The sequence below is a fragment of the Caretta caretta genome, chromosome 9 (genome assembly GCF_965140235.1).
Source record: "Caretta caretta isolate rCarCar2 chromosome 9, rCarCar1.hap1, whole genome shotgun sequence".
NCBI lineage: Eukaryota > Metazoa > Chordata > Testudines > Cheloniidae > Caretta > Caretta caretta.
Genome location: NC_134214.1, coordinates 92,169,637 through 92,182,951, shown reverse-complemented (window position 1 = coordinate 92,182,951; position 13,315 = coordinate 92,169,637). Strand labels below are relative to the sequence as shown.

The 13,315-nt window shown below is 40.3% G+C and overlaps 1 protein-coding gene across 3 annotated transcripts in view; it reads left to right on the top strand.

Moving 5' to 3' along the window:
* MTM1 (myotubularin 1) overlaps nucleotides 1-13,315 on the top strand; it is a 76,785-nt gene that overhangs the window by 60,017 nt on the left and 3,453 nt on the right. For all 3 annotated transcript variants that reach the window (XM_048864994.2, XM_048864992.2, XM_075132556.1), the window contains exons 10-14: nucleotides 681-866; nucleotides 3,676-3,882; nucleotides 8,086-8,178; nucleotides 10,151-10,264; nucleotides 10,616-10,792. In XM_048864994.2, the coding sequence (XP_048720951.1) occupies nucleotides 681-866; nucleotides 3,676-3,882; nucleotides 8,086-8,178; nucleotides 10,151-10,264; nucleotides 10,616-10,792 (777 nt within the window). The remainder of the gene's footprint in view (nucleotides 1-680; nucleotides 867-3,675; nucleotides 3,883-8,085; nucleotides 8,179-10,150; nucleotides 10,265-10,615; nucleotides 10,793-13,315) is intronic.

Here is a 13,315-nt window from a genome sequence, read left to right as displayed (position 1 = left end):
AGCATTTGATGATGGTAGGAGAGTGAAATGTGTGAGGAAGCTTGTATGGCCAGTAATTCCTATTTACTTTAGTAAATAACTCTCCTTTTTGGAGCCTTGCTCGAAGGAGCATGCAGACTTTGGTACACTAAGGAAGATTGTAGGAAGATTACGCTTCTGAATGTAATAAGGAAAGTGATGCTCTTCAGATTTGACACCTGGATCAAGCCCTTACAAAGGACCCTGTAAGAGTTGCCAAAATCATTCTCTAACTTCATGGCCTGATATGTTTATCTAAGACAAGGCGGCAGCAACAGCAACTCATGAGGGTTCCAGAAAGAACTGGATTGATGGACAGATTTGAACTTCGTTAGACCATTTACCAAAAAACATTTATTGGGCCATACCCATGCACAAAGCGAGCTACCTTGGATTTGCATTTTCTACTATTTTCTTTATTATGTAATTTGTATTGAGGGGAAAAAGCTTTCTAAAAATATAATGAATAATTATTAAATATAATATAAAAATAGGGCTTGCCTACTATAGTTGGGCTATATAGGTGGACTTCCTCATAAATAATTGACTTGGTAATGTGGCAGGGTGTCCTAAAGAAGGTTTAATCCTCTCAATCTTAAAGTATTTCAGCAGAGTTTAAATGACAACTAAAAGTAGATTTCAAATCTGTTTTTGGTTTTTAGGCCACTGGGGGAGGATATGAAGGCGATGATGCATATCCCAATGCAGAACTCTTCTTCCTAGATATTCATAATATTCATGTCATGAGGGAATCTTTAAAAAAGTTGAAGGACATTGTTTATCCTAATGTAGAAGAATCGCACTGGCTCTCTAGTTTGGAATCAACTCACTGGTTAGAACATATCAAGGTGAGTTTCGAGCGCAAAATAATATTCTATAGGGATCGTATTTTCACTTGTTTTACATAAGACTTTTTCACTTGACTTTTTTTCTTTTTGTAAAATAAAAACTACATTAGTTTGCTTTGTAATTTGTGTGATTACTGAAGAATTGTAGTTACTGCTGTTCTGGAATTGGGTGACCTTGAAAATGTCTTGCTGTTTTGCTTGTTGGAAACTATATAAAGGGTTGGCCGGTAAGGTAGGACTTCTGCAAATATCAGACTTGCTGTCTTTATTACAGATGCTGTTTTCCAAAATAATTCTTTTAAAAAGAGGCAGCATTTATCTACTCTACACAAAGTGGGTTACCTTTTGATTAGTCAGGCTGTAAAATTATTCATGTATAGATGTGTTAATATCCAATAGCTCTGTCTAGATTGTACTAGTCTTAAGAATATATCATGCTAATATCCCTATTTAGCCAACAGTAAGAGACATTTATCATTTTAAATATTGAATCATAGAATCATAGAATATCAGGGTTGGAAGGGACCTCAGGAGGTCATCTAGTCCAACCCCCTGCTCAAAGCAGAACCGATCCCCGACTAAATCATCCCAGCCAGGGCTTTGTCAAGCCTGACTTTAAAAACTTTTAGGGAAGGAGATTCCACCACCTCCCTAGGTAACGCTTTCCAGTGTTTCAGCACCCTCCTAGTGAAAAAGTTTTTCCTAATATCCAACCTAAATCTCCCCCACTGCAACTTGAGACCATTACTCCTTGTTCTGTCATCTGCTACCGCTGAGAACAGTCTAGAGCCATCCTCTTTGGAGCCCCCTTTCAGGTAGTTGAAAGCAGCTATCAAATCCCCCCTCATTCTTCTCTTCTGAAGACTAAACATCCCCAGTTCCCTCAGCCTCTCCTCATAAGTCATGTGTTCCAGTCCCCTAATAATTTTTGTTGCCCTCCGCTGGACTCTTTGCAATTTTTCCACATCTTTCTTGTAGTGTGGGGCCCAAAACTGGACACAGTACTTCAGATGAGGCCTCACCAGCGTTGAATAGAGGGGAACGATCACGTCTCTCGATCTGCTGGCAATGCCCCTACTTGTACATCCCAAAATGCCATTGGCCTTCTTGGCAACAAGGGCACACTGTTGACTCATATCCAACTTCTCGTCCACTGTAACCCCTAGGTCCTTTTCTGCAGAACTGCTGCCGAGCCATTTGGTCCCTAGTCTGTAGCGGTGCATTGGATTCTTCCATCCTAAGTGCAGGACTCTGCACTTGTCCTTGTTGAACCTCATCAGATTTCTTTTGGCCCAATCCTCCAATTTGTCTAGGTCCCTCTGTATCCTATCCCTACCCTCCAGCGTATCTACCACTCCTCCCAGTTTAGTGTCATCTGCAAACTTGCTGAGAGTGCAATCCACACCATCCTCCAGATCATTTATGAAGATATTGAACAAAACCGGCCCCAGGACTGACCGCTGGGGCACTCCACTTGATACCGGCTGCCAATTAGACATGGAGCCTTTGTTCACTACCTGTTGAGCCCGACAATCTAGCCAGCTTTCTATCAACCTTGTAGTCCATTCATCCAGCCCATACTTCTTTAACTTGCTGGCAAGAATACTGTGGGAGACCATGTCAAAAGCTTTGCTGAAGTCAAGGAACAACACGTCCACTGCTTTCCCTTCATCCACAGAGCCAGTTATCTCGTCATAGAAGGCAATTAGTCAGGCATGACTTGCCCTTGGTGAATCCATGCTGACTGTTCCTGATCACTTTCCTCTCCTCTAAGTGCTTCAGAATTGATTCCTTGAGGACCTGCTTCATGATTTTTCCAGGGACTGAGGTGAGGCTGACTGGCCTGTAGTTCCCAGGATCCTCCTTTCCTTTTGTAAAGATGGGCACTACATTAGCCTTTTTCCAGTCATACTTGACATACTTTGCTTTGTGTGGGAGAAGATGAAGGCAATTAATAATTGAGTAAGTACAAGACAACGTAAGATTAAGATTATATTAATAAATGAGTGCTGTAAAACAAGGATTCTTGAGTTCCAATGGCACATGAACATAGAGAAAATTAAACTATTTTACTGCATGTTTAAATAAACTGCAATTTACAAAACATACAAATTTTAGTCTAGCAATGTTTATTACATGAATTTTTGAACTTCATTTTCTTTGCAAATGAGTTGTGTGCATTCCACTTTGTACTTGAAATAAAATATTTTTAAGGTATGGATTAATCATAAAAATGTTTTTAGCAGTATATTTTGTCAGTTGGTTTTTGGGCTTGTACCCCTAACATTTCTGCATTTTTATAACGTATGCCCTGCTGTAGTAACTACTGTTTACTTAGAATTTCAATTTTAAGTGAATGGTTGCAAAAATAAACATGAGAAAAGGATAAAACCGGCTTTATTTTTACCAATAGCATCTGTCTCAAATATTTAACTCAAAAGGAACTAAATGAAATGTGTAATTTTTAACACAGGTACTTCTTGTGGTAATCCTATTTTTAAAAAGCTTTTATGTTGTTCAGTATGGTAAAGACACTATCTTCGTTCCCATTTTTGAGAAGTTGCTGTGAGATGAGTTTGGTTCTCTTTTTCTTAGTAAACCCTATCTTGTATAGTTTGGGTCTTCATTTTTTTTTTACAGTAGAAATGGCAAATTGCTTGCTGAACTCCCAGAAAAATCTGATCAATTTAACACACACACAGGTGTTCTTCCCCAAGTCTTTTAATTAAAATTGTAAGAAATCAATAATTTTTGCTGGAATGATAAATCTAACCTTCTGAATTGTCTGGTATCTGTACCTCGTTGTCAGCTTGTCTTGACAGGAGCTATTCAAGTGGCAGACAAGGTGTCTTCAGGGAAGAGCTCAGTATTGGTGCACTGTAGTGATGGTTGGGACCGAACAGCACAATTAACTTCTCTAGCCATGTTGATGTTAGACAGCTACTACAGAACAATTGTGGGTTTTGAAGTTCTGGTACAAAAGGAGTGGATAAGCTTTGGACACAAATTTGCATCGGTAAGAATTGGAGGAAATAATTGAAAGGAATTGTTTTAAAGTTTTTTATGTATATTGTAAATTCTAAAACAAGGAAGATTTTTAGATGCTTGTATTAAAACTTTGGTGCTATGAAAGTTCTAATAAATGTGTTCAACTTTTCAGTTGATCAACATGTCTAGTTTTGATCTGTTCTTTACTGTCTGTCTAAAGTGATGAAGAAAAATAAATCTGAGCAGAATGATCAGTCTTACCTAGACTTGAAGCTATTCCATAGCATTTATTTCATTTTTTCAAAATTCATTTACTTTGTCTCCCTTTTTTGCATCCTGCTGGAAATGCAGAACAGTTAATGTTATGGTACCATTTAGCGGGCACCAGTAAGGAGGCAAAGAATAGTGAAAGCTTTCCATATGCCTCCAGGACGGAGCAAAGAATACTGGAAACGTGGAGCATAAATTCAGCTTTCTCACTCCAGCAGTTTTTCTTGGCTTTTCTCTGACTGCTCATAATGAGACAAACAGATGGAAGAAGCTGGACAACCTTTTCTGGGTAATATGCTGAGAGAGAGTTCCACCTTCTTCCAGCATGTCCTAGAATTTGTCATAACAGGTTTCAACATAGGACTAAAGCACTGTTATGCCATAACACCAAGTCCAGCTCTCTCCTTCTACAGTCTTTTTGAGGTGAGAGGGAATCCCTAAGGCCCCACCTCTGTACTTACAAGCTTCTCAAGGGCTTTTCCCACATGACTCATCTTCAGATCCAATATCTCTCAGTAAGACTTGTCAAGTTTGTGTCATTGTCTCTTTAAGCCCCTATGTGTTGCACCTTGTGATTTAATCAGAATTTGGCTTTTAGTTGCCCTTTCCCCATCTTGTAGTTTTGAAGAACTAAGCCAATGGTCCTCAAACTTTTGTACTGGTGACCCCTTTCACATAGCCAGCCTCTGAGTGTGACTCCCCTTATAAATTAAAGACATTTTTTTGTGTATTTAACACCGCTATAAATGCTGGAGGCAAACCAGGGTTTGGGGTGGCGGCTGACAGCTTGCGACCCCCCCCCCTCAATGTAATAACCTTGCGACCCCCTGAAGGGTCCCGACCCCCAGTTTGAGAACCCCTGAACTAACCTCCTTCGTTATTAATCTTTGCCACCAATACCTTCCATTTCTTTTCAGACAAATTGATAGTTTTTCATTTGCTTCAGGAGTACTTTTCCAGAGCGATCATATACCTCCACATGGTTTTCTCCAACTTTTACCTAAACTTTCTCTCCTTTCAAACAGACATACTACTCTCAGGATATAAAGGGAGGAGCTATCAAGCTTTATTTGCACAGGACTGATATTCAAAAAGACAGACTCTTTTCATGGTCCAGTGCAAGGATTACCAACCTCTAAGGCCACCATTAGTTCCTGGCTGAAATCCTGTATTGACAGCAGGGTATACCCCCTTCTCTCACAGTGAAAAGATGGGTTTCAGAGGAACAGCCGTGTTAGTCTGTATTTGCAAAAAGAAAAGGAGTACTTGTGGCACCTTAGAGACTAACCAATTTATTTGAGCATGAGCTTTCGTGAGCTACAGCTCACTTCATAAGTGAGCTGTAGCTCACGAAAGCTCATGCTCAAATAAATTGGTTAGTCTCTAAGGTGCCACAAGTACTCCTTTTCTTTTAGTGAAAAGATGCTCTGCCAGAGTCTTTCTTTCTGCTACTTAAGTAGAGAGAGAGGAGGCCATTTCCTCTGATATCTGCAGGGCCACTACCTACTCTTCACTTCACATCACACCTTCATCAGTCCCTACAAAGTGGACCTAACTTTCCCCACAAAGGCAGACTTTGGATGTAGTGGTCCAAGTTAACTCTCAGGTAAACCCATCTTCTAACTGGGGATACTGCTGGTGGCTTCTGCTAGCTGTTTTCACATCCTGCTGGTAGCACAAACTCTATTACTAAAGTTACCCTGTGCGAGAAGTTACATTCTTTAGACTCTCTTATCAGCAAGGCTAACGATATGCTGTAGATGTTTAGTTCATCAGTTATAGTAAAACAGTAGCACAAGTGAATTGTCTTTTTTGAGGGATCATCTGACAGTGGACAAACATTGCTTCAGCTTAGATCTTTAGAAAATTAGAAAAAAATATACTGCTAGATTTTAGAAAAGGAAGATTCTTGAATATGGCACACATGCCAATTTTTAATGGCACGCTTCAGCCTGCTGGGTCCCAGCCACCGGCCCCGCTCAGCGGACTGAGCAGGGCCGGCGGCTGGGACCCTGGCTGGCAGCAGCATGCCATTAAAAATCCTGCCCGCCCCGGCCTGCTCTTCCCCCAGCGTGCTGGATTCCTGCCCCTCCTCCTTTCAGGTGATGGCCCTTGTGAGGGAGGGGGAGAAGCAGAGCCGCAATGCGCTTGCTGCTCCGGGGAGGAGGAGGAGGAGAGGTGGGGATGGGGCCGTGCGGTGGAATCAGGGCATATCCCCTACAGCCGCCTGCCATGAGCCGCTCTGGGCAGTGGGCTGGAAGCACCCCCACGACCCTAGCCCACACCCCCAGCCCTCTGCCCTGACACCTACACCCTACCAGACACCCTGGCCCTGATCCCTGCACCCCCCACACCCCAGCCTCCTGCCCTGACCCCTGCACCCGCCATGACACCATCTCTGACTCCAGCCCCCCCACACCCAATGCCCTGACTCCTGCACACCCCCCCACATACCCAGCCTCCCCATGCCCTGACTTTTGCACCGCCCACATTCCCACCTCCACCCCTTGCACCAAACGGGAGCTCCTATACCCCCCCCCCCACACACACACTCCCACCTGCACCCCTTGCATCAAATGGGAGCTGCCCAGGTAAGCACTCCACACTCAAACCTCCTGCCCCAACCCTGAGTCCTCTCCCTCATTCTAGCTCCTGGCCTGACCCTACACCCCAACCCCCAGCCTGCTCCTTCACCCCCAGCCCTGTGCTCAGTCACTCCCACCCTCAGCTCAGTGCAGAGAGAGAGGAAGAGAATGGGCTAGAACCAGGGAGAAGGCAGGAACCCACTCTATGTGGGCAGGGCTGGGATCTCAGATCGGCAGCGGGCTGAGCGGGGCCGGCAGCCGGGACCCTGGCTGGCAGGAGCTGGTGGATGGAACCCCAGACCGGCAGCGGGCTGAGTGGTAGCGGGCTGAGCCGCTTAGCCCACTGCCAGTCTGGGGTCCCGGCTGCTGGCCCCGCTCAGCCCACTGCCAGTCTGGGCTTCTGACTGCTGGCCCCTTCGCAGCCGGGGTCCCGACCGCAGGCCCAGCTCAGCCCGCTGCCGGCCTAGGTAAACGGAACCCCAGGCTAGCAGCAGGCTGAGCAGGCTGGTGGCATAAGATCAGCATTTTAATTTAATTTTAAATGAAGCTTCTTAAACATTTTGAAAACCTTGTTTACTTTACATACGATAATAGTTTAGTTATATAATGTATAGACTTATAGAGAGAGACCTTCTAAAAAACGTTAAAATATATTACTGGCATGCGGAACCTTAAATTAAAGTGAATAAATGAAGACTCGGCACACCACTTCTGAAAGGTTGCCGACTCCTGCACTATACAACAGCTGCTACTTACTCTCTGAGAGAACATGAAGGGGAAGGACAAAGGAGCATAAACTTGATTTCCATCTCTGAGAAAATGTTGGTAGAAATTGATTCCATACATTTACAGCATGTTCAAAAGAAACTCAGGATTTGGAATGGCAACAGTAGCATGAATTAGCGTAAATGATTGAGCTGGGTAAGTATTAGGGAGCAAAGATGTTGCATAGCTTCAAACTTAAATGAAGATAAAGAACTAGTGCAAGTTCTTGCCACCTTGGTCATGTTTTGCATAGTCCTTTATGTACAGGATTCAGGGTGCTGAAGATGCCCATGCTTTGGAGGGTTGATTTCAATGCTAAATCTTGCAACCCGTAAGCAAGAAACTCCCATTGATTCTAGCAGAAGTTATCTGCACTGCAGAACCTTTCAAATCTTTAAGTGGTCTAAAATAATGTTAATATGTAAAATGATATTGCTAAAGTCAGGAGGGTGGACAATAGAGTATTAACCCCCTCATTGTAGTATTGTAGCTCAAATGTGTTTTTCATACCTCTCTTGGCATTTATGAAGCATGTCTCACACCAAAATAGATATCAGATATATATCAAAACCAGTTGTGAGTAATGTCTAACTTGCTTTGTTTCATTTCAGAGAATAGGCCATGGTGATAAAAATCATGCTGATGCTGATAGATCACCTATCTTTCTCCAGTTCATTGATTGTGTGTGGCAAATGTCTAAGCAGGTAAGCTCTAGCCATATCCAAAAGATGGTGTTATCCAGCAAATAGCAATATTTTAAAATTATCCTTGAATTAAGAGTGAATTCTCCAAAATAAATAAATAAATAAAAATACTGCCCCTTCCGCCCCCCATTTCCCCCCAAAACCCCACAACAACAAAAACAAACAAACCACCCCTGTATACGTAAGTTTGCTGCTCTGACCAGGTAGTAGAAAGTAACAAATTTACTTTTCTTTCTTTTTTTTTTTTTTTTGTTAACCCTCTCCTCCCTCCCAAGCTGGAAGTCCACCTATTTCTGAGTAGAAAATGTGCTGGCTTTATGTCCAGTCCTTTTGCTCATTAACCAATATTTCATGTCTAAAGGACTGTACTATGACATAACTTACAAACATTCATAAAAGCATCTATTTAATAGTGTAACACTGTTGCATATAATCACAGGAGCTAGAATTAATGTATTATGGATAATTTTGTTTTTATTTCATCATTCCAAAAACTGTTCCTGGAAACACAATTTCCTCATGCAAACTTTGTCTTTGAGTGTCAAACTAGGTCTATCAAACTGCTATAGGTTATTTCACAGTCCCTTCCCGCATTTTCAGAGCACTGAGATTGAGATTGTTTCTCCGTCCCCCTTTTGTAATCCTATTCTAACACCTTGCCCTGAAGATACTGTGACATTGCTTCTTCCTATTGAAGCTTGAAAAGAATGCTTGGGGCTACTCAGTTTTACCTCATAAACTAACAGACTGTTCGTATTAAGTAACAAATATTATCCTTATAGCATATTATATAGCTATATTGTCATTATAGCATACCTAGCCCATGTAGGTCAGGTATGAGAATCAAGAACTGGAAATCAAATATTAGTTCCCCCCGTGTGTCCGTGCAAAGCAGAGTCACTAGTTCGCTAGGCCTCTGAGTATTCTATTACTAGTTTAAATGTAATAATTTTGGCTGTCTAATCTTGATGCAGTTGAGTTAGCAATCTTTCATGGATCAGAGGTGCCACAAGTACTCCTTTTCTTTTTTCATGGTATCGTTACTGAAGAACTGTATTTCACTGACTTTGAAGAATTACGTTTCTGCCAGTGAGCTAATTATTCATAAAAATTTAGCTAACATTATGGAGACAGAACTTTTGCCTTGAATTTCTGTTAAAACTTATCTTGTGGATCGCAGTCTTCCAACTATACCCTTTCACAGCTTATTCTGTTTATAGAAGCTTGTTGTCCCCACTTGAGAGATCTCAAGAAATGTACAAGTTCACTTAGTGTAATAATACTGTGCAGCCAACTAAGTACTGCAGTTTACTTTTGCCCACTATAAGCCCCTACTTGCATTTTGTTTGGATAAACAAATCCTTTTCCAATATTAAGCTAAATCTGTCACAGAAAAGTCAACAGCTTTCTGCTTAATTGCAGTGGCCCCATACCTTTATGAACTCCTAATTCCTGCATGTAGTTAGTCTGAATCTTTTGGGGACAAAAATGAAAAAGTTCCTGATTAACAAGGAAACCAGCCTCTTGTTAGGCAAGATGAGACTTCATCTATCTTTGGAGTGGCAGAACCAGCTTTATATCTCTGAGCTTAGAAATGTAAAGCAACATTGTTGATCTGACAGGACATATGCTAATGTATTCATTGATAAGATGTCAACACTCCTACATTCTTACCTGTTTCAGAGTAGCAGCTGTGTTAGTCTGTATCCGCAAAAAGAAATGGAGGACTTTTGGCACCTTGTTAGTCTCTAAGGTGCCACAAGTTCTCCTTTTCTTTTGACATCTTACCTGTTATCTGAGCATTTAATCCATCATGTTTGTAGTTGTTTTGTGGCAGGAAACCTAATTTTTAGGTAAACTTAACAGGTTTCCTAAAGGACTTCTTTTAAACTAGCTGTTCAGTCAGACTGTTTCTGTGTGTGCACTCATGCACACAGAAACAAATCTCTAACAATAACTTTTTTGTGCCTAGTTTCCAACAGCTTTTGAATTCAATGAACAATTCTTGATTACAATTCTGGATCATTTGTATAGCTGCCGATTTGGTACTTTCTTGTACAGCTGTGAATCTGTTAGAGAAAAAGAGGTAGGTAAAACTGATGATTGTTTGACTGTGGCATGAGGAATATATATGATCTTAAATTTAAAAAGAAATTAAGTTGTGTATAGCCAAGGTGGCAAAAATGGCACTGTTATTTGAACAATTGCAAGACAGCAAGCTTGTTTTTGTGTATCTAAAAGAAAATATACAGACTTTATGGTACTTTGTGAGTTTGTCACTGCTTGTGGAATATTCTTCATTTAGTGATTATACATGTGATACTTTTAGTTAGAACAGAACCATGCTATATGAAAAGTGTAACTGAAGATACCATAGTGTGTGCACTCTTATACTGTACAAATACTCAAAATCCTTACCATTTCATTTTCTTTGCAGAAAGTGACTGAGAGAACGTTGTCATTGTGGTCATTGATAAATAGTGAAAAAGCAAAACACACCAATCCTTTTTATACTAAAGAACTGAATCGAGCACTCTATCCAGTAGCCAGTATGCGTCACTTGGAACTTTGGGTCAATTATTACATTAGATGGAATCCAAGGATTCGGCAGCAGGTAAGTCAACTTCTCTAACTTATATGAAATACTTCTCAACGTAAAGATACAATACACTTTAATTATGACTTGTACTATTTTTTTACACTATACAGAATATAATTTATGCTCTCTGTTTAGTCATTTCAACTAATGTCTGTCAGGAAGAGAAGAAATATTACTATGCTCTTCTTGACCTCTCAGACTTCTTCTTTGGACGTTAAGATTATTTCACTGGTATGCATCAACATACCTTCCAAAACTTACTTTTCCCACTTAATTTTATTTTTTAAAAATCTTTCCTTTTTTAGTTTTTAAGAGCATTTGATGCTTGTGAAAAGCGGTGACTGACAAACCTGGAGAATAAAGTTTTTCTATCCATAAAATAGGTAGAGCACAGACACTAGAAGTAAGATACCCATACCGCCCTGTCATTGTGTAGAGAAAATTTGTATTAGAGATTAGCATTCCCCATTCAGTCCTTTCCTTTGCTGAAATTCCCAGCAAGAGGCATCAATTGTAATTGATTTTTTTTTTTTTAATCTGGGTATTTGTTTGGTAGGACTTTCAGCTCAGGCCACCAAAATTATTTTAGACTGAGTAGCCATTAGATGTGTAACTTGTTTTGATCACTACCAGCCTGGGTCAGAGTTGAACCCAGAAACAGATCACGTTTATTACTGAATTCTCTGAGTGCTTCAGTCCTTCAAGATTTTTAGTATAGTAGAACCTCAGAGTTACGAACTGACAGTTCAACCACACACCTCATTTGGAACCGGAAGTACACAACCAGGCAGCAACAGAGACCAAAAAATAAAGCAAATACAGTTGTAGCAGTAGTGCTGTATTAAATGTAAACTACTTTAAAATAAAAAAAAAGTCAAGTTTTAAAAAAATAAAAAATTGACAAGGTGAGGAAACTGTTTCTGTGCTTGTTTCATTTAAATTAAGATGGTTAAAAGCAGCATTTTTCAGTTATAAACTTTTGAAAGAACAACCATAATGTTTTGTTCAGTTACGAATGTTTCAGAGTTACGAACAACCTCCATTCCCAAGGTTTTTGTAACAGGTTCTATTGTATTTAATTGATATACAGGGGCTCAGAATTTTGTTTAGTTATTAGTTAAAAACATTTGTAAAAATCTGATCAATTGAGCAGAGAAAGGTAGTGCATCATAGTGTTTGCTATCTTCCCTAAGAAGTGGGAAGAGTTGTCGTTAGGGGAAGAAGGTATTTGACAAAAGCAGTCTTTTTCATCCAGCCACTGGGAATGAGCAGGAGTTTTCAGGCAGCTCAGTTTCTCTTATGTAGTTGATCTTTTGTATTATTTACAGCACTCTGGAGCTGGAAAAAAGCCATCCAATGTATTATATATTTTTATAAGTATGCTGCCAGTTTGAATTCGGCATTTTCATTTCAAAACTGTTGTTGCTTCTGCTGAAAGGCTAGTGCATTTTGCAAAAGGTGGAACTACAAATTTGTTTTAGAAAGCTAAGGATTCTAGCGTATGGCCACTGGCCACTTACCTATTAAAGTTCTGGATTGAGGTGCCAATTACCATTACCAAACAAAGATTTTGGCCCTGGAGCACTATAGCATAGGTGGAAAAGTAGATGAGGATTCTCCATCACTGCTAGCAAATGATGAAAAATGTTGCCTGCTTGAGTAGTTTGAATTTTTGACCTTTTTTTGAGGAAAGAGACTCTGAAGTTGCTGATTTTTTTTCCCCTGTTGTATGTTTAAGCCCCATCTTCACTAGGAAATTGACTCACTGTTGATGTGTTCCCCTGAACCAGTACTGAATTTTAACTGCTAGTGTAAATGGGACAAGACTCTTTTCAACATCATTACAAAAAGCTCAATTGAGGCTTCTGCGCAAGCAATGGATCAGTTTCCTAGTGCAGTATTCCTTTAGAGTTAGGCATAGTGATCGACAGCTTTCCTATTTTCCTGCTGATTCTCTAGGGTAATAACTGAATCCAACAGCTTCTATAGTTGGTTCATACTCTACCTGTTGTACCAGTATCTCACCTGCTGCTTAATGTTAGAGAAATAGATTACATGGGAGGGGAGTAAAGCAATTAATTTATTTATCCCTAAAGGTATGTGGCATTTTATTTGGTCCTGCGGGGACCTGGAAGGCTGTGTGTCTGAGTTGGTCACGTGCAGTATCTCTTTTCTATTGAATTTATCGTTTCCTCCCTACAGGCAGAAATTATTTGAAGTTTTATGGAAAGGGAAATGCCTATCACCCCACCCCTTGTTAAAGAACTGCTATTTATATGAGTAGCTTTTTTTCTTGAAGCTCAAGAAATTTCATAAAACAGATGTCCAGAGTTTCATTAGAGAATTTTCTAATAGAAAATGCGCTGGCATTTTTTGGAGGAACTCGGAAAACTTAGGTACAAAGGTTTTATTTAACATCCCCTCCCCTTCCTAAAAAAACCCAAACAAACCAATCATCTTTTTTAATTATAAGGATGCTAATATGTTATTGGTCTAGCTTGATGATTTAGCAGCATTTCCAAGCAAGACACCAGGATT